Source organism: Falco peregrinus, chromosome 1, assembly GCF_023634155.1.
Source record: "Falco peregrinus isolate bFalPer1 chromosome 1, bFalPer1.pri, whole genome shotgun sequence".
NCBI lineage: Eukaryota > Metazoa > Chordata > Aves > Falconiformes > Falconidae > Falco > Falco peregrinus.
Window position 1 is genome coordinate 116811366 of NC_073721.1, and position 21989 is coordinate 116833354.

A 21989-nucleotide genomic window follows, 5' to 3' on the forward strand; every position below is an offset into this window, starting at 1 on the left:
TACTAGGGGTACTAACGGCTTAGCCTATTCTGATAAATCTCCCATTCTGTTCAGATTTTTGAGAAAAAACAAAAAACCCTTTCCAAAATATAAAGTATAAATAGGGCCCGAAATATCTGTCTTGTAGCACAGTTCTCAATGATATTTGCCTTCTGTTTAGCTGATGGCATTTAAACTAATCTCTACCCTTGCCTACTGCACGAAGAAAAGAAAAAAACCCACCCTTCAATAAAATATCTGACAAGATTTATTACTTTATTTCTAATAGCTTGTTAAAATAATGACACTTCCTTATTATAGAATAAGTTAGCACCATTGTCAAAACAGTGCTCTCTACAGATGGAATGTGTTGTCAGAATTATTTTATAAAAAATAAAAATGAAGAGTAGTATTTTTTTCAATCACAAAAGCCTACTTTTCTGAATCAACCAGAGGCATTATTATTTGTTTTTATTAACACATACAAAATTATTAGGGTATACAAATGTGTTTCCTTTTTGGACACAGTGAAAGTTGAATTAACGGGCATTACAGCATTCGTTTACATCACACTGTTTCAAAAAAAACCACCGTTTATGATTAAACAAATAGGGTTTTAAATCTATCTACCTATATAAAAAAGAGCTTGAAATAGCTGGATAACAAATCATTGATTTATACTATCAAAAGGCTGGGAGCAATTGTGTTTCCTATGATTGTGTCCTTAGCTTTCAAACCATGATTTCCACTGATATGAGTTCCCATTCAAAAAACACAACCAAACACACCCCACCCAACTCCCCCCAAAATAACACAGAACACCAACCCTCCTCCAAACACAAAAACTCAAAGCAATGGCACAACTTTCCTCAGGCTAATATTTTTTCCTGACAGCTTCAAGCACAAATGGATTATTTTAAATATCACATAAACCTACTGTAAATTAAAAAAATAGAAGATTACTTTTCACAATGTATGGAAACCATTTCTAGTGAGCACAAACATTTACAACTGTGTCATGTTTTTTCCTTGCATAACCCATACTCACACACAAACCAGTTTTCAAAAGAATTAGCGAAATATTCAGTCCACTTTTGTTTCTTTTATACAATATGAAATGGTTACAATACCATAGTATTTTTTAGAATAAGTTAAACATCAAGACATATGGCAATAGCATTGTACTATTATTTCTACATACATATGAAATCCAGAAATTTGGTCTATTTTTATTCAGTCACAAAAAATGAAAAAAGACTAAGATCCAGTTATACTGGAACACTAGACTAGTTCTAGAAACCACAAATACTGTAAGCGCTTTGGTATAATATGTACAGATTGTGCTGTCGATATCATGCTTGCATACTAGAATTGATCAACAGATTTCAACTGGTGAATTAAAGTAAAAAATAAAAGGTACTGTAAGACTTGCTTTCTTAGTTCTTTTTCTTTTTGGAAATGATTCAGTCAAAGAAGATGCACCACAAGCACACACAGAGCATTTGTATGATGTGACTACAAATTAAATATTAAAGTGTTTTTTAAATACAATGCAAGAACAGTCTTCTTAAGTGCATAGAACATAATGCAGAATACTGTTAATTACAGGGACAAGTACAAAGATATTAAACATTTTAAGATACCGAACAATGTTCTCATAAAAAAAAAAAAAAGAGGTGTGAATGAGAATAAGCATTCTTCTATTGTTACAAAGATCAATGTGTTTTTTCCCCCACCAGTAAGAGAAACAATAACTGCTGAATCATGAAAGATACCTACTGCATCCATTTTATCGCTGTCTCTCAAAGGCTTAGAATTGCTCCTTCAGACTCTTAAGCAGTTTGGGTATTTGGTTGGGGTTTTTTTTCCCCCCATTTTTCTTTTTTCCCATTTTTAACAAAAACTTTTATTTTCCTGAAAGTGGAACTCAGAAAGTGCATATTAAATTAAAGGATTTACTTCCCCCCCCCCATTTTATGGATGCATTTGCTGTGCTTTAGAAGTTTTAGTTTAACCTATTCATTCTTTCTATCACTACAATTTATCAGAATGTCTCAGATTTATTCAGGCAACCCTCCCAAGTTAGGGAGCCCCTCCTTTTGCAAAGCAAATGGTATTAAATTCCAAAAAAGCCAAAATACTGCAATTTTTACTCAAGTGAAATGTCAATTTAAAGAGTAAGGACTGCAGGATTTTCAGAAGATTTGGACTGTATGCAAAGTCTTCCAAAATTTGTATTTTATCTTTTGGATTTTGGGATATAGTAAACTGCAAATATTATGTTCAACTAATACTGCAAGTCAGCTTCAGACTGTATTCAGACTATGGCCTCAGGAACGAAATGGTAGCCCCAAAACTCTCAATGCAACCAGAGGAAACTCACCCCAACCCTTACTAATTTCTTACACGACACAACAACTCATTTAACATGTAAACACAAGGGATGATGGTTCTCATTTGAAGCTCCTATTGTTGGCAAGTAATACTTCACAGGTATCAGAAATACTTTAGTTAATGTCTCCCTATTTCCCCCATTTCTAAGATGCTTTCGTTTCCTTACAGAAGCTTTAGCTATTTAACAACAAATCAAACAATTGCACAAAAACTACAGCACCAAGCTTTGCTAAATGAAACTGCTGGCGAGCACACACAGGAGAAAAGAATGTGACGGTGGTTGTTGAGTGGGCTAGAAGTCAAATGAGTTTAAATAAAACTAATGTTAACACATTCCTTAATTGAAATGATTAATTCTTAGCAGAAATAAATTAAGATCAGCATGATCTTACTGTAGGCTAGTTGGTGACGCAGCCAGACTTTTGTGCAGATTAGGGTTTTGACTGTGCCTGTTCCGACTGCGAACAGATGAAAACATTGTGTTGCAACCCGGGACTTTACATTTGTGGAGCTGGCGGAGATGCACAGTTTTGTAATGGGCCCTGAAAGTTCCTTTATTACTGTAAGTTTTTTGACATATATGACAAGTTATTGGCAAACTGGAAGGTAAATTTGTAAAGTTTTGATTAGCTTTCTCAATTAAAGTACAGTCTTGGTAGAGTTCATCATTGGGCATTAGGCTGGGTCCTTCACAGCTTTCATCACTATCATCCAAGGGCATGGTGCATATTTCACTTCCTCCGTCAGAATCCCAAGAAGAATGAGCACTGCTCTCAGATTTAATGCTGGAAGTAGTGCTTAGATCCAGAACAGCTCCATCATTCAATGGATCGTATCCATAACTCTCAGAACAGGGTTCTCTAATTTTGCTCATTGGAAAAACGAAGCTGCCTGTTCTGTTCATTCCTTTGAAGATTACAGAAGTATGTCCAACATGTTGTTTTAAAGACACATCTTGGCAAAACTCCTTAGCCATGTCTTTCAAGAGGTATGTTGCATTGAAATGGTTGTTGAATTCCAGTGTATCTTTAGTCAGAAGCTTATGATGAAGATTTAGGTTTGAACTATGTCTAGAAGAACAAAGACAAGCTTAGCAAGAAAGTGTTTTGCCCCACTTAACAGCTGTTTCATAATGATCATTAACAAAGAAAAAACCCCAATATTTAGTAGTATGCATGCACTGTATACTTCTAATTTGACCCACTGCCACACAGAGTGCACATGGATGATTCACACGTGACTGGATATCTGAACTTGCTGGCACTGGCATACACCAGAAATAACTCTACAGAAATCAATGTTTCAGATTTTCTCCTGCATTGTGGATAGCTGTCTGCTCCACTAGATCAAGTGCTGGGCCTAAAAGAGTTGGGGGACAGACTGAAAACCTGTATATTGAACTGAGATCAGAGAATGGACTGAGCAGGGGAAGAAAAAAAGATCCTTTCCCAATGGACAAAACAGGAAAGGAGTGACACCTGAGTCTGCAAAAAATATTGATCTTAAGTACTGTAACTGTGTGCCGGGATACAGCTGTACGTATCAGTACAGAGCTTTTCCTTGGAGAAAGGAATATTGCATTTTATGCAACTTGCAGGTTTTGAATGGGCATCTCCAGATCCATTTTAAAACCACCAAAAGATATAAAATCACTGCTCCTCATTGAATAATATCAATCAGCTTACTGGGAAGAAGTTCTAGGCCCTGGCTAGAAGATTCGGTTTATTTCAAGACAGGGAAAACATTAATTTTTCCCCTTGCCATCATGCTTTAATCAAACCATGAACTGTTCAAAAGGGCACAGAAATATTTTACACTTGCAGTCACAGCACTCTATGTTAAAGTCTAGAAACTTCTGCAAAGTTGTTGCAAATAAATAATGTTTTCCACAAAGCTCATGAACTTTCTTGTGGGTTGACTTTTTTTTTTTTTTTTTAAATAAACCATCTTCCAAAAGCACCTATGTTAAAACTTAACTGAATACATTGGTGTGGGAAGGAATTTGTGGCATGTGAATGCAAATCTTACTGCTGGCCTTCTTTCCTGTGGCCCATATCACAATTACAGTGGAGAGGAATTCACATCTGGGAAGACGCAGGCAGCAGATCAGGGTATGAAGCCCTGCCAGCAGCAGACGAATCTGTGCATCTCAGATGCAGCAGCCAGTCCTCAGAGACTCATCCTCTCTCTGGACTGCATCAGCTGGCTCCAGGACTCCTAGCAGATTACAGACAATCTAAACCTTGTGTCACCCTGAACTACTATCCAGGCACGCTTCCTGCAGCCAAAAGCTGCTGCAACACTGTTACAGGGGAGTTAGAAAACCTAACAACACTTCGTCACGCTTTCACAGGTTTGTTATCCATCACTTATCAATTCAGATGCATAACTGATGGTCAATGATAAAGCTTCAGTTCTTGTTTCTCAGCCTATGCGCATAACAGGCTGAAATAAAATGATTTACAGCAACACAATACTGCAGCTAACAGTAAACTGAATCAAGCTCATGATACAGTTTAGGAATCAGTACACAATCTCACCAAAAAGCACTACCAATGCGGATGTACACCAGATAACATTACTCAGTGCTACTTGAACTAACGCTACTTTTGTACTGACACAGAGTAATCTCGCTTTTCTTATGAGCTTTTCCCCACCAGTCTGTTCTGTCAAAATCCTTGAGTGAAGCAAGGACAAGAGCAAGTGAAGATTTCCTGAACTGATCTCATTGCTTTTTCATTGAAGAACACTGTATACATTAAAATACACATGAAAGTACATATTAAACATGTAAGTCCACACATGCATCTACTGGAACATTGCTGAATTCATACCCTTGTGGCTTTCCCTTTACGTTCTAAAGTATTCTTTCAACTATTGCAGGCTTTATCAGTTATGAAATTTTCATGGCTTTATTTAGTACCTTGTAGTCTAGTGGAAAGGAAATGTTTCTTTCAATGGATTTTCATTTCATGAATGTTCTGATAAGTTATCGTACCTGTTATACGAGGATACACAGAAAATCTTTGCAGGCTCCATTCCTCAAACACTCATTTTAATTTCAAATTAGGCTCCATTGTGATGGTAAAATAAATACAATTTTGTTTATAATTTTCTTACCTGTCTCGACTTCTACGAGAAGGGAAAGCAGCATTACAGCCCTCAACTGTGCAAATATGCATTTCTTTGAGATGTACATTTTTAAAATGCATTTTTACACTGTAAGGGTTTTTAAAAGTCTTCTTACAGATGTCACAATGAAAGCGGCTTTCTTCCTTCTGAATCCCTAGTGCATGTTGACTGACATGATCCATATCTTTAGAGTCTTCAAAACAAGGAATGGCAGCACCCCTGTTTGACAAAGTGCTGAAAAAGCCCCCGGTCAGCAAGTGGTGTTGCAATTCAGGGCAGTCATTTTTAGGAATCCTGCGCTTTGACTGCTCTTTAATATACATGGGGGGTTCAGTCACTGGTTTTATAACATCATTGTGGTGGTGTTTTGGATCTTCATATATAATCTCATGGGAAACTATTTTTAGTGGTTGATTTTCTTCTGGTTTAACCTCTTTCTCACAGTGATGCAATTCATTCTCAGAGATATCCTTGATGTATTTGTTATTTGGCGTAAAGACAGATTCAAAATACTTTGGGCCCTCTACCCCAGAGACAGATTTCCATGAATTACCTGAATGGGGGTGCTTTTCCACCCTGTCGGTCACCCGCTTCTCTATCTTATGCTCACAGGTCTCAAGCTCTCCATCGCTTACCACTTGCAGACGTGTATCATCTTCAGAACTGGCAATATCACTGCTTTCATTAGGTGCCTCAACAGCTTCTTTCTCTATCTTAATAGGCATGCTTGATTTACGAGATTTCTTCTTGGGTAGCATGTCAAATGGCAATTCATTTGAAACAAGCTGCTCTGGTATTGAGGAAGAAACAAGAGGCAGAGAAGGAAGAGTACCTGGAGTATTAGCAAGCTCAGCTGGTGTGACTGGACTTCGATAAAAAGGAAGAACAGGCTGTACCGTCTTCAGGTTTGGAAAGAGGACACCGTTCTGTCCAATACTGGGAAATCCAGCCTGACCCTTTGAATCTGTACAAGAGTTGGCATAGCTAGTAATAGTTCTGCTATCTGGAGTTAAAATTGTAAATTCTGTCCTTTTACTATCTCCAGGTCCAGCAATGGTCAAACCATTTCTTAGATCTTTATCCCTGTTATTTCTATTCATTGGCATATGGAGTCTGGGGTTAGGATTTGCACTATGACGATTTCGACTACGCAAAGAGCTAAATACCATATTGCAGCCCTCAATTGTGCATTTGTGCTTTATCTTCAGATGAACAGCATTGTAATGTATTTTCAAAGTACCTTTGTCATAAAATGTCTTTTCACAAGCAGTGCAGAAAACACGCCCTTTCCTTGGCCCGGCGCCATTTTTTTCCACAGATTTAATTTTGTTTTCTGGAGATAGTGCTGTCATTTCAAGCTTTGCTGCTGTATTATGTGAACTGGAATCACTTAAAAGGGCATCATCTTCTGTTTTAGTGGTGATATCTGGACCATTTATGCTCCTCTCATTTTCAAGTTGAAATGGCGCAGAACTAGAAGTTAAGAAGCTGCTTTCAGAAAATGGTATCTGAACATCTTGTTTAGTTTCATTGCTATGGTCTTGACCTTGCTCAATCAAATGTCTTTCTGGTGGTGAACCTATCAAAGGTGGAGGCACTGGGCTGAAAAACTGAAACGGCAGCATGAAAGCCATGTTATTTACAATATTCTCAAAGGGATGAATGTTGGTGGGACTCATTTTGTCCAAGGAAGCAGAAAAATTAGGACTGTGTTGATTGCAGCTCTCAATGAATGCCCTAATATCCAAATTGGCAGTCGGTGGTGGTATTATAATCGATTGCCCTTCTTTCTCTTGAATTGCCATTAACTCTACAATGGACTTAGTTTCTCCAAAACGAAGAAACTGCTGCAAAGTAGCCAGTTCTTCTTCAGTGGTCATTATGCTCCAGTGATCCAGCACCTTTCCCGAAGCATCCTAAAGCCAAAAATATTTAAATGAATCGGACATTAGTTAAGGCAAACAAAAAAACCCTCCCCCCAAATCTCACATTTTTTTAGGGACTAAAAAGTCTTCTCTAGTGAAATGATAACATCATTCTATTTAGCGAGAGATTAATGCAATCTGGTGGTACTTTCTTCCAAATTTTACCACATTGGTGATATTATTTCTTTCTGAACGGACGGTAATACTTTCCAATAAACTATTTTTTCCCACAAAAATTAAGACGCATCATTTGAACAACAGTTAGTATCATGTAAGTACAGACAGCAGAGATGAAGCAATCAGACCAAGATTTAGCTCCTCATTTAAGTCAAGTATTCTTTCATTGCAAGTTTAATAATCTTCCAAGCAACTAAGATCAGAGAACAAATGAACCTGTATTGATCTATTGCCAGTGTTCACAGAGCACAGCTGTAATTACACTAGAGTGTTGGAGTTCTTTCAAACTCTAGCTATGCCTAACTTTTCCCAATAACTACAATAAATATTTTATCACAGAACATGTATTTGATGGCCTACTGAGATTTTTCACAGTGCATGTAAGAGTTTCTAAGATGATGAAGAACGTAACATTATAAATTTTTCATGTGGTAGAGGTTCAAGGTAATTGATTCCATATTTTTAATCCTAACACTAAAAAGCAAGATTATCAAGAACATTAAATATTGATTCGTGTCATAATGTAAGATCATAATGTTACTTTACATAAAAGGTAAATTCCACAGTGGCAAAGACTAACATCAATGTAAGCACATAGGGCCAAATTCATCCTTGATGTAGCTCCAGTAAGGTCAGCAGCACTACACGAGAGATGGATATTGTCCCTGGTGTTTAAAGTGATGGTGGGTTTATTTGTCAATGTATTATTCTGCTGTATAAAAGTAAACTCACTGTTCAAGTAATACTAGAGTAAATTCTGAAGCCTTTACTTTGATACATTCCCAGTAATTTGTTCTTTTTATCTTGGCTTACTTTTGTTGATAGATTTGGGCAAAGTAGGAAGATTTCAGTTAAGCCTGCCTAAGAGGAAAACAACGACCAAAAATCCACACTTTCTTTTCTGGCACTGAGCTTGTACAAGTCTATTACTGCCTATCAGATGTACCACACTGTTAATGCATTGTGAACCACTGATAAGACTGAGCTAGAAAACATTATGAAATACTACTTAGCTATCATATTTATATAAAAAAGCCCCTCTAAATACCTGTAGCACATATCCACGTATATAATCCTGTAGTGTCCAATCCAGAGCATGCAGAATCTGTATCACCTCTTCCTGCTTCAGAACACTGAAAAGCCGATCTAGCAGAATTTTAAGGCGCACGGGAATGGCTTGTGTTCCATACAACATGAGGCTACTGATATCAAACACAACATTGGATTGAACTATTTCTACCTGGCTTGATGGGTAGAGGTTGGGAATCCTTAATTTGCTCAGAGCTGAAAATAAAATCACAAAATATAAATAAACTTGAGTCACAAGAGGCAGATAAGATTGAATGTAACTCATATTGGAGGTGTGTGTGGGGATGAGGGGTGACATCAAATGCATGCTTTAGTGAGGAAGATCCTAAAAGGTTTTATATAGATCGTAAGAACAAATATTACCATGTGCTACCCATCCATGCCGGCATTGGTCACATTGTCGCTGATTTATTTTCCCAGGTTTGAAACACTGACAACTACAGTTCACCAGAGTGCATCGGATAGCCTGGAAATCAATAGAAAGGATAATAGGTAATATATAAGCACCATCTAGAGCATGCAGATTATACATATACAATACACCCATAAAATCCATATGAATGGACAGAGTTAACATAGCAGCACATACCTACCAACATGCATATAGATCATCCAGGCAAAACCTGAGTTTTGCAAGACCACCTCTGCTTTAAAGAGAATCGGTCACCAGCTAGAGCACTGGAATATTATGGAGGCAAAATATTTAATAACATACAAAGCAACACTTCTGTGAATTTATTTAGGTTGAAGTGCATTTATAACAATACAGAAGTGTTGTTTCGCATTCATCTAAGCTATGATCTTCATGTAAGATCACTTTGTTCAGGAAGGTTTGAAAACAAAGACATACAGATGAAAGTCCCGCTCTCCAAGTTTTGCTGGAGCTCCATGCTGCAGTATAGGAAGTTCTAACGAGCAATATGTTAGCTCTGCATAGATGCCATCCCTTACGTACAGCAGCATCCACATAGAATATATGTAACCTGTCAAAGATACCGGAGTTCACTAACACTTCTCAGTAACAAAGCTCACCAAAAAGTACTCCAACGCCTCAAAGACTATAGCAGTCGCATTTTGTAAGGGAAATGTTTGAAAGATAATAGGCCAAACAGAGCACAGAAACAGACAGCAACCAGTCGCACAGTTCAATTTGTGCATTACTTTACTCTCACCAAGGTCATCTATAATGCAAATCAAATTAGTATTCAGATGTTCCTGATCAACAGGGTGATATGAACTTGCTTCCTGGAATATATGCTTCCTTCTGTATGTGCCCATCTGCTGCAGAAGGCAGGCAGACAACTCTGAGGTCCTAGTTAAAGCTCCGTAGGGGTTGCTATAGAGCAAAACATTTGTAAGCTTCTGTATTGCTTAGATCTGATACTGAGAATAGTTCCTGCACAAATGGAATATTTATTAAAGAAGGAAAAGTGAAGAAATTAACATGTAGGAGGTCTGCACTGGAATACAAAAAAAAAAAAGTTAGATTATGAAGTTGTAATATGACTGCATTTTTCTGTTTTTAAACCAAAACTTTTCACATTTTAAAGTACAGAGAGGCAAGTATGAAGTAAGGCAAAGGTATGCCCACTATAGGCTGCTACTCCTGCTCCTAGGGTCTTATGCAAAACGGCAACTTCCACTACTTATTAACAGCCATAGAAAAGAAAGACAAGACTCAAAGGAAAAAGTAATGTCTTTTCAGGCATGCCCCCATTGGCACTTTTGGGAAACATACAAAGCAGCAAGTTTTTGGACCACCAGGCTAAGAAAGATTGATGCAGGAAATGTTTTAAATGAAAAGGACATGAGAGAAAGGTAATTTAACTTAGATTTGCAACAGGCATTTCTTTAGGCTTGAAGATTTTGACTGACTTGGGGCAGAAGAGGACACTACATAAAACAGTCTACTGTGAACAAGCATATGCAGGACATTTGGGTGCCTAGTGCTTTACATGATTGGATTTGGACTGAGATTTTAAAATCTCAGCAGCTGGCTTACCAAGGAGTTAGCTTACATGTACATCTCCAAACTGCAGTGACTTGATTCTGAGATTCATCGTTATTTGAAGGATCAGAACAAGCGGCAACAAGGCTACTGAAATCTCTGAATCACTCTGCCTTCAGTTTTTTAAAGGAGCCATTACAAAATACTGAATTCTTGAGAAAAGCTCTGTGCTCCCCATAAAGTTGTAAAATACACATCAGTACCCTACGCAGTCTGAATTACTTCACTTTAATGGATGATATATTTTCACTTAGATGCTAAAATACTTTCATATAACAATAAAAAGCCACAAATTTCTTATGGAAAAGTTGGACAAAAAGGTTATAGGTGGCTGCTAATTCAGTTCTACCAAACAATAGCAAATAATATGATATCAAACAATAATACAGTTCAAGCCTTCTACCTCTGTACATATATAACATTTTCTAACTTGCACAGACTGAGCCCCTTCCATAGGCAACTGTGCTAGGTTTGGTAAGCATTCCATGAATGCATCTTTTGCAGTCCCTCCAGACAAAATTACAAGAGTACTTCCTTTTTCTGCAAGAAGTAACAGAAATATTCACAATGAAAAAAGCTGTCATGATGATAAGTTAATTAAGATTTCAAAATTTTTTTCATTCCTTTTCCTTTGGACCTGTTCCACAAACCACTGACCCTTTTTCTATTTTTTCTTCTTAATTTGTGTACTTAGACAAGAAAGATATACCGCACAAGATCACAAGATCTTGCATTTCATAGCTTTGTGTAAGATCTTTCCTCTATATGCTACATCTTTTATTTTGTTTTCCTGTATATGTGTAGAAGACTGCACATGCAAAACCCAGAAAAAGTAAAAGGAAGACATTTTGTTTTACATATATGAAAGTGGTTATAAAAAAAAAAAAAAAAAAAAAAAAAAAAAAAAGAGTCCAGCTCCCCTTTTATTCTAAATATGGAATTGATCCCCGCTCAAGTCAATACATTGCTGCTTCTGGACATCCAGTCTTAGATGTAGTTAGGTTGCATACTGCTAACATATCAAAGGTACACCCTCAAATCAGGGATCTGTTGCTGACTTAAAAAATTACTTGTAAGAATCCCTGAGAAGAAAGAAGCGTGATTTTCAGATTGGTATAATTTCCCTTCATTTGTGCTTGTCAGATTCTGTCTCCTAAAACTTTTCTAGCAACATTTGTGTTAATATAGTCACAGAGAGTATATAACATGGCAAAATTGACTTTTAAATCATCAGTGACTCACAATTTTAAATCTCCATTCATTGTTCGACTTAAAAAAGCACTTGTAAAAGAGGCACTTTGATTATCTCCCAAATTAACTTATATCACTTTAATGAAGAGAAATTTAGCAAAACTTCATGAGATTAATACACTTGCCTTTTGCCTGTTAATCCTACTATCCTTAATACGCCTATTCTAAGGTACTGTAATTACATCAAGTCATTTAATGAGCATTATTTTCCCAACAAGTGAAATGTACACACAGTTTCATTCTACAGAACAAAGGAATAACTTTCTAGATTGCATATATGTAAAGCTTAAAAATCGCAATTAAAGGATTGGAAATGCAGATGGAAATTAAAGTGGAAATTCTTTTAAGTGCAATACTTTCATTCAGGTCGATTTTTTAGTTTCATTTTCCAGAAACTTAAGGCAAATATTTAAAAATAAATCTTATGCTATCATCAAGGATCTTGTTACTGCTTTCCAGTCACTCTTTTCCTCACAAATGGATCTTTCCAAATCCATTATCAGAAACACTTCATTTTTAAAAAAATAGAGTTGAAAATTCTGATCAAAATTTTCTGTGGTTTTAGCAGCATGGCTGTGGGAATCTGAACATCAGATTTTTAATACAAATGATTCCTCATGAGGAGAGACAGATTAACCATTAAACTGGCTACTGAAAAACATTTAACTACTAATCACTGAAAAAGAAATCTTAATATCTGTTGCCTGAAAGTCATGACTGCTGACATCTTTTTTGCCAGATATTGATGTGGCTTCGATTATGCTTTAAAAGTTACTCAACGTTTCTTTACAACTCACTTGCAGCCTTCACAGCTAAACAAAAATACAAGCTAACGGAACAAATTCATTTTGATTATGAGTTTATAATCAGGCTTTGTTTTATAAAGCAAGTTTGAGATCATCTGTGGTCTCCTGAAGTCTTTTGGGACCTATGTTCACTCGCAACATACTAACAGCAGGTGTAAAAAAATGCAGCAAGAGAAGGGCAGTATGACTGTACCAAATTTCATTCACTGTGTAAGTGTGTTCTGGTTTGACAGCACTTTGGCTTGGGAAATAAAAAGTCAGCAAATACTGAAGACCCTGTCAGGACCGAATTAGAGATCTCTGCTCACGCTAGAAAGTCAGTCTGACTCTCTGCATGTAGTGAGAGCTCCAAGTGCAGACTCCAGTAAAATGGAAAAGCAAGTCCCAGATTATCCTGGTAGTATTCAATGTCAGTAATGCACAGGACAGCACCCTTGCTTGTTTCTGGCATCCAAGAAAAACCTTTGTCTTCTTTGCATAAAGCTACCCTCACTTAGAAACTGCTTTTTTTAAGCTGCTGCCATCACATGAAGAGCATGAGAGCTTTGCTGCTCTGCTATAAGGATTGCTGACAAAATGGTGTTGTTGATGTTGTGTTACAGGAACATCTTCTGAAAGCAGGGGTTACAAATTCCTATCAGTTTAAAACATAAGTTTGAAGAAGAAATAGGAGTTACATGAAAGAAATGTGTGTGAGAAACTTTCGTTAGGTGAGATACAGCAGGTATCGCTTTTCATGTCCTTTACTGAGGTATTCAATCCATGAGGCCATGTCTCCTATCCCAGAAAAAGTAATCCTGCTGAATATATGTAACCCTCTGAGAAAGGAAAGAAGTGGGACAGGTCCCATTTCTGCAGAATAAACTTGCAGTGGCTCCACAGTGAGAACACTTGTGGAAGAAGAGACAAACTTTATAAGGGGGGAAGAAGATCAATTAGTAAAGCATTAGAATTTTTCTTATCTCTCAATCAGCTAAAACATGAAAGCCTTTTTACTTCTTAGAGTACAGGTAACAATTTTCTCACATATTAAGAATAATCCATGGAAATTAAGCTCTCTTTTTGGATTGTAGAAACAAAATTAAGCATGGTACATATGTCTGGTTATTAGGAAATATTTTCTTGCTTACACCTTGTAAAAGATTTGCAAAAGGAGTAAAAGGATGGATACATTTACCATCTCTTAATTTAGAAGTACAGTCAACAGCTAAATCAAAGGCCAAATGCAAATCCACATGCATCTTTTAGTAAAGAAAACAGTAACTATACATGAGTGTGAAGTTGCCTTCCTGTCCAATTTGTTTTCTTTCCTGTTTTTACGGTTATCCACCAAGTTTCTTGTGGTTGCAAAGTTTAAATAAGTCTTCCCTTTTCATCACCCAGTTACATTTGATTAGTTCAGCATTTGAATCCTTCGAGCAACCACTGAAAGCAGAGACAAATTTAAAAAACCTTATCTTGAGCATCTCCTTCAATGCTGTACTTTTCCACATATTATAATGAGAAAAGCTTTGCTCTGTCCATTTTTTGTCAGGCAACTTTTGCCGCTTCCCCTAGGGATATATTCCACTGATAAATTATACCAACTGTCAGTTTTTTCATGTTTTAAAACAAATTTTCGATTTACATTTTGTCCACCTTTATTTCACTGTATCACAACCCAGCTGTGCTTATCTGTATGAAACTAATAATATCTGGTTTCATCTATCCCACATGTCTTTGTATCCATTCTGTCCACTCTATAGTACATATTTAGCCCTTGTGCATGTTCTTCCTAAACACAGTTTCAGGTTTTGATACTCTGTTGAGCTCCCTGCGGTTTACTGGAACTAAAATATATCCCAGTGTATTTCAAGTACAATCACAAATGGTGTTGGGCTGCTCCAGATGGTGCAAATATTTGTTGAAGACCTAGCCCAACAATTAAGCCTAAACTACATGTTGATATTAGATCTGTTAGAGTTTAGATTAAGCATCTTACATCTCTGTTGTTCCTTGGAAGTTTCAACGTATTCCAAGTTTAGTAAGGCTATGAATCCCACCTGCCTGTAGAGAACATTAGGAGGGCCCCTGCAGCATCTTCAGGGAAAAGCTCTGGGCCATCTTCTTCTTCCCGACATGCTCACCTCAAAGAGGAAATGGGTTGCCTGGAGGATGGACAGAATATGGAAATCCTTCGCTGCCTGTAAGTAGAGCTGGGAGGACACACAGGGAACGGGGAAAAGGGGGACCCTCACCAAGTAATAGTGCACTGAAATGCACTGAAACATACTGCAAGTACCGGTCTTGTGTGATGGCAGGGCCAATTTGAGATTTACTCTGCATAAAGTAGACTTGGCCCATGCTGCAACCCGAACATGTTCAGCTCAGTATTGTGGTGTTTTCTTCTGTCATGTGTTTAAGGTTCTCAGTTATGGCTGTGGTTAAAGCTATACTGGTAAGTTACATGTCACCAATAGTATACATACACTGCCCGCCTTTAACAGCTTCAGCCCTTGAAACAAAGGGATTTCCACTCCTGTACATTTATGCCTTCTCAAGGGCATTTGGTTGTTGCAAGTTCTGCTGTTTCTATACTGAAGTTTAAAAATCTTGAAGACTAAAATAATTACATAAAATTATTAGAACAAGGAAAAGGTCCTTATAAGATTTCTAATTGCAACGGGCTGAATGTTGCACACATTTCCATGTTACCTCACAAAAAAATGTTTCTTACAAAGTAACAGTTGCTGTTAATACTGTTATTTAATAAACATAATAAGTAACAAGTATCTTCCATAAGAAGCAAACAAGTCTTACAGTTTGTTAAATCCAGACAAGAGTCTGGTATCTTCCATGTTTTGAGCTTTTAATTAAATAGAGAAAAGTTGCACATGGATGTGAGAGAGTAAACAGCACTGACCAAGAGCTCCAACCTTCTCCATTACAGACATATTTAAAATGCTAGCGCCCTAGATGATTCATTTGACAAACTGCTTATTAACAAAATAATTTAGCAAAATTCTTGCCTCCTGCTTAAGAGACCAACTAGGAGAGAGATGGGAAAGATGGAGATGAGCCACAACTTGCCTTTTACAGTGCCACTGAACACAAAGTTACACTCACAACTCAGTTCCTAAATCCACAACTGCTCCTCAGTAACTAGGCTGGTTTTTATACACATTGATCGTGTACACACCTACCAAGCTGAGGAGGTGCAAGAACCTTTGAAAAACTCAGACACAAAGCTTTTGTTTCAGAGGCCAAACATGAATTGAGGAGTTGAACTTAACACCTACTGTGCTGAAAATTTTGGCTGGTGCTGATACCACTCAACTCCCACTTACCCCTTCTCTGTGGGGAAAATATGTTGTGATTTTTACTCCTAAAAGAACACAAAGGCCACAAGTTGAATACATTTTCTAGATAAGACCACAGAATACATCCCATTAATTATCTGGATCCTTATGTATATATTCATATTGTTTATTTGGGCTCAGATACCAAAACCTGACCTCCTTTTAAACAGCCACAGCCTAAGAATACACGTAAACAGAGTATTTACAACCCAGATCCTGCAGCATGTTGCATTGCCCCATTATCCTCTCCCTCAGTGGGGCTGAACAAAGCCAGTTTTGGCCTGGGATTTGACTGGATCTCCCTCTTGTGGGTGCAGTCGAGCATCTTGAGCTGAAAATGCTTATTTTTCCTTGCAATAACTGACTAAAGCACCCCGCAAAATAGCCAAAAAAATGAAGGAGGGAAGTAAAAAAGCTCAGTAAGATTTGAAATTAGGTAATACCTTCACACAACAGCAACACCGCATCAAATCAACCATAGTTGTGGATTTAAAAGACAGTTTTAGCTGGCTACTGAATTGCGGGCCACAAGGTCCTCGTCACCACTTTGTTAACAAGTTTTTTGAACTGTGAACAGTTCTAAGAGCGAGGAGCGGAGATAAGAGACTAAGCTAAATACAGACTCACAACCCTACAGCCAATTTGGGCTCAGCGGCAGCTTTCACGGCTAACAGAGAGGAGCTCTGGGCAGTCTCGGGCAACGCAGCTGGGCGAGGAAGCCAAAGGCAGCCATTTCTGAGAAAGGCAGCATGCTATAAGGCCAAACTTTAATCACAGCGTAACTTGTGGGATGAAAATCACTCCTCATGCATGTCACTTACCCTAAAGGGCCCCTTAGGGCAGCTCTTATTAATGGCACTGTCAAAATAATTATAAAGAGAAAAGAATGTGCGTGTGCGTGTGAGCACACACACTCAGACTGCTACTCTTCAAACAAAAAGCACTGGACAGTAAAACTTAATTTTGCTGTTCAGCAACGTGCTTGTAGATACATTGGCTTATGCTGCAATTTATCTTACTTGTTAACAACAGGTGTGTGCTGACAGACAGCTTGGTCAAGCCCAGGAACATATTTAGATCCTCTTTTATTGTTTGGTTTGGAAAAGCAAATAAACAAGAAATACAAACTGAGGAATGAAAAATGTCACATAATATTATTATCTTACAGTTGTTGTTTACTTTTGATTCTGAAACAGACTACAATGCTACAGTTCCCATGGCATACCTTCCCTAGCCTGCATGGGTCAGGAGCACTTCGCTGAGTATTAAGTAGTGCCTACCACAAGATATTGAAGTAAATTCCCTTTTTAATAAATTTACAGGAAAAATCTCTCTTATTAGTGCATTTCAAAAATGAGTAACATATTGCTCCATACTGTGAGAAAAATTGGTCAGGCTTTAGGGGTAAAGGTAAGTCACCGAATAGAAATGGCAGGAAATTTCTTATGATAAAGCACTAGATGCTATTTAATCCAGCAAATAAATTGCACATGTACTATTTACCCATATTGACATGTATGCATATCATATTAAATGCTGAAACTTACAGACCTATCCATGAACCAAAGTTTAATTAAATATTTAATTCCAAGCCCTACATTAGCAAGAAATAAATGTTATAAACACAAAATCACAAGTATCAGAGAAATGAAGAATATTAGTATAAATCAACTGCAAGCCCTTTAAAATATGTCTTTAACTCTTTACCTAGTTTATAAAATATTATATGGGCGCAATGTGGGTGAGTTAATGTTTCAGACAATCCTAACTTTTTCAGGTCCTTATACCACTGCTTAAGTCTCAAAGCCATAAAATATGCATGCCTAAATTTTTTTCTTTTTTCATGTCACAGAGCGAAGACATAGATTAAAGGATAAAAGAAAAAATAAAAGTTCTCTGAAATATTTAATGTTACACAATTTCATTTAATGCAAGTTCATAAGTTTTAAACCCAAACAGTATTTGTACATATACACATGATACTATCTATGGTGCTACAGTTATGCAATATTTTATGCAACAGTGTAGCTCCATTGGTTATTTCACAATTTAAAACTTAGAATTCCTTTTTATTGAACACAGGTGAGGAAATTTTTAAGTGGCTTTCAGACAGAAATTGGCTATTTTCAAATGAAAAAAAATATGCATTTCTCACTGATAATCAGCTATGTTTGAAATTTGAATTCAAAAGTTTGCTTTTTTTTTTTTTTTTTTTTTTTGCTATTTGTTTAAAGAAACTATTTTACCATGGTTTTAAAGTGTGGGATGAAAATATCATTATTCTTTATTCTAAAATGACTGAAGTCTGAAATTGTCACTTTTCCTCATTCCCTTAATAATTTTATTTTTTAGCCTGAATATTGAAATTTCAGTCCCTAAGCAGAACTTTTAGATAGCAACTAGCAACAAAATAATAAGAAATAAAAACTAAAAAGAAGAAAGGTGATGACAATTGCTGTAAAACTTCAGCTGTAGCATCTGCTAGGATCAAAACGGCTGGCTGCCCAGCACATAGGAACTGTAAGAGTTCCTGCACCACTGAAGCCAGGAAGGGCAGGGGATGACCCAGAGGGCCAAAACTTTTTTCTTCCCTGCATTTGGTGGATGTTTTGCTGAAATAATGAATTCAAGATCCATACCTGAATTTTAGCTTAAATCTGCATGAAAAATGTTTTAATAAATGCCAAATCATACAAAAAGTGCTCTTAAAACATGCATATGTAGCAAGACTTGTAATCTAAGATAAAACGAGAACTTTTCTGTTCTTATCAGAGGTCTATTTAATATTATTGTAATGAAGTCTTTATTACTGAAAACAAAATAAATCGCTGGCTTGTTTGATTGGAAATGGAATGACATGCTTAATGTTGTATGAACAGATTTTTTAACAATATCATGAACAGACACAGAAGCTGGAAGTCAAGAAACTCGGTATCAAAAGGCCAAACCTTATTGCAGCCTAAGTAGGCAGAATTTCATCTTGGCTATAGTAAAAGCCCATGAAATGGCCCAACACTTGTAATAATTTTTCCTGTTTCTGGGACTACTTAGCTCTCCTTCAGGTTTGGATATATTTGCAGATACTGTAAGTTTTACAGTTCTGAATAGGTTGTAGATGGTTTGGTAGTTCAAAGAATAAACAGAACAATTACTTTTTAAAAATCAATCAAGCAAAAATCCATATATATTAAGAGGAACAAAAATGTATTTTCCATAACATAAGATTAGTTACTTTTTAAATGTTCACTTATTATTAAAATAAAAGCTGATTAAGCTGCAAACTACTAAAAACTTGAGTTTATTTCAAACAGAAATGCACAATTATACTGATTATAAGGAAAACTTACTGGCATTATAAACATAATGATAAATAAATCTAAGGGATAACACGATACTTTCTTTGAAAGTCCATATTTTTTCCCTTTTCTGTAAAAGAAGCAATTAGAAAGGTATTCTTCAATGTATATTGTTCTAATCACTAGAACAAAGAAAACCAACGGCCACTGTTGTTAGTAGTTAAAAATAATGCTAGTCCTACTTTGCACCATGACCTGGAGTGAGGCTCCCCACCTCCCACTCCTCCAGCACTAAGAGCTAAGCCACAATTTCAGTATTTTAAAACCAAAGTACAGAAACAGAGACTTGTCTAACATCACGCTTGCATATTTTTTCAGCAAACTGCAGCAAACAGAACTGTATTTTCCAAAAGGATGTTAAAAATAGAAGCATATGATCTTTTCCCACCTAGAATTGTATCCTTACAATTAAAGACTATTAGCTGGCATCCCTTTTAACCGTCAAACTCAGACAGTGGCAGTTCTATAGCCACAAAGAGCAGCAGTAAATGAGAAGAACATGTTACTACACTGCATTTGAGAAAGTTTGGCTCCAAGCTATGCACTGATTAATATCAGATCTCCTTCTTTACTTGCCTCTTGACAATCTTGTCACATCTGGCTGACAAATCCTTACAAGCTTATCCAAACCAAGGCAGCCCAGATCATGCTCCGGGAGTAGCTTGAAGGAAACGGCAACACCAGCCATGCACTGATGTGCCATCATGAAACTAATGAAGCTGACTTCACTTGCAGACTGCAGGAACACGAAGAAACACAACATGCCTCAAGGTTTTGCAACATAACGCAGAGTTAGCTCACCAAAAGATAAGACAAACAATCAGCTCCTAGGTTCAAGAAGCCAAGTAGTTACATGAATTACAAAAAATTATATAGAAATCGCTTGAACAACAATCTCAACTAAATGAGCACAATAAACTCCAACTTCAGATCAGCTGTGGAAATTGACTGCTAAATGCCTTTCAAACAATGGTTTGTTTTAAATTAAAACATAACCAGTTTATTTCATTTTTTCTCTCCCACATCCCCAAAATATCAGACTGTTGCCTGCCTCACAGGTTATTCAACTGAAAAATATTCAAAAAAAAAGAGATGGGGGGAAGAAAAAAAAAAGAGAGGGAAAAAAAATAAGTAGTGTCACTTTTTATCCATAGGATTTTACAGAAGGATAAACCACAGCCTGTGTATATCAGTAGTCCTCCCCTGGGTTAGCGATCTGCCCTCTCCTCATTTTTAAACTCAGGATTCATTACACAGAGGACTAGAAGTATTTGGCTAATTAATAAATCAGAAAGTAAAATGCTCTGTCTTAAACACAACTAACAAAACCTCATTATGTATGAGCTGACAATTAAACCATGTTTATTTTTTGCTATGTGTTGAAAAAAACAATCAAAATAAATCAAAGTGTCTTTTATTCTGATGCATTTAACCTCTTAATTAGCGCAATATATTTTAAGAAACCGACTGACTCTCCCCGTACACAGACAGACAGACTCATTCTCTCCCCCCTGCTCCACCCCCTACCCCCTACCCCCCCCCCTCCAAATACGAACAGACTGATCCTAAGAAAAGAATTACCGGCCTTATTTTCTGGAAGCTAAATAGTCAACAATAAATTGTATATAAAGGACAAACATTAGACTCCACTTTAGTGGTAATTTCTAAAGAACTTCGTAGTGAAATTACATTGTTGTCTGCTCTCCAGTGCATTTATACGTCACGATAATGATAATGTATCTGCTTAAAGCACTTGACTCAGAACACATCTGAGTCACAAATCATAGAATTTATTGCTATTAATGTATATTGAGGACTTGTACAATTAAACATTGTCAAGTATTTATGATTTGCATGCTACTACTTCGATTGGAAAACAATTACACAAGTGATGGCTCTGCTTATTATAATCAGCCTGCAATTCTGCATTACTTACTGTAGAACAGAAAAGTCATTCAGTTGTTAGTGCACAGCAGAAAGAAAAACAGGATTTTTTACATAAACTAGTTTTCTACTTTCAGAGTATCTTTTTGTGATTAAGAAAAGGAGAGTACAGCTCCCTACAGCTCTCATCTCCATTGTTCATTACCCAAAACAACACCATCGCAAGATTTTTTATATCTCCACAGTGCATAACCACAAATAAAAGTTGCACAGTAAAAATACACATTCATATAGAACTGCAAAGAACTTTCCTTACCTCAGACATTCTTACTGTGCTTATGTTTCCAGAGCTATAAAACAGTTTCCCATTCCCTCAGTGAGTTGTACAAAGAAGTACTGGAAACACTCCTGCCTGTACAAGTACTAAGGCAGAACCATCACACGCCTCTTTACTCTTGTCTGACTCTGAGCACCTCAAGGTCTGATGTATGCTCAGGCTGTGCACAGGGGAGTGAAATAAGATCCTCCCCCTTGGTGTTCTCCAGACCTACAGTACGAAGTTGTGTCTGCCTCTCACCTCTGCAGCCAGCTCTCACCTCGCTGCCCCGGAGTGGTGTGCTCCAGCGTGCTCCTCCAGTCGCAGGGCAGTC

At 37.0% G+C, this 21989-nt stretch overlaps 1 protein-coding gene across 1 annotated transcript; it reads right to left on the bottom strand.

Annotated features, from left to right (window-relative positions):
* Nucleotides 1-415: 415 nt before the first annotated feature.
* Nucleotides 416-21802, bottom strand: BNC1 (basonuclin 1). Its single transcript, XM_005241473.3, has 5 exons — nt 21656-21802; nt 9060-9162; nt 8656-8891; nt 5494-7421; nt 416-3443 (listed from the first exon to the last, which is right to left on the bottom strand). The coding sequence occupies exons 1-5, from the start codon at nt 21662-21664 to the stop codon at nt 2762-2764; spliced, it is 2958 nt and encodes a 985-aa protein (XP_005241530.1). The 5' UTR covers nt 21665-21802; the 3' UTR covers nt 416-2761.
* Between the last annotated feature and the right edge of the window lie 187 nt (nt 21803-21989).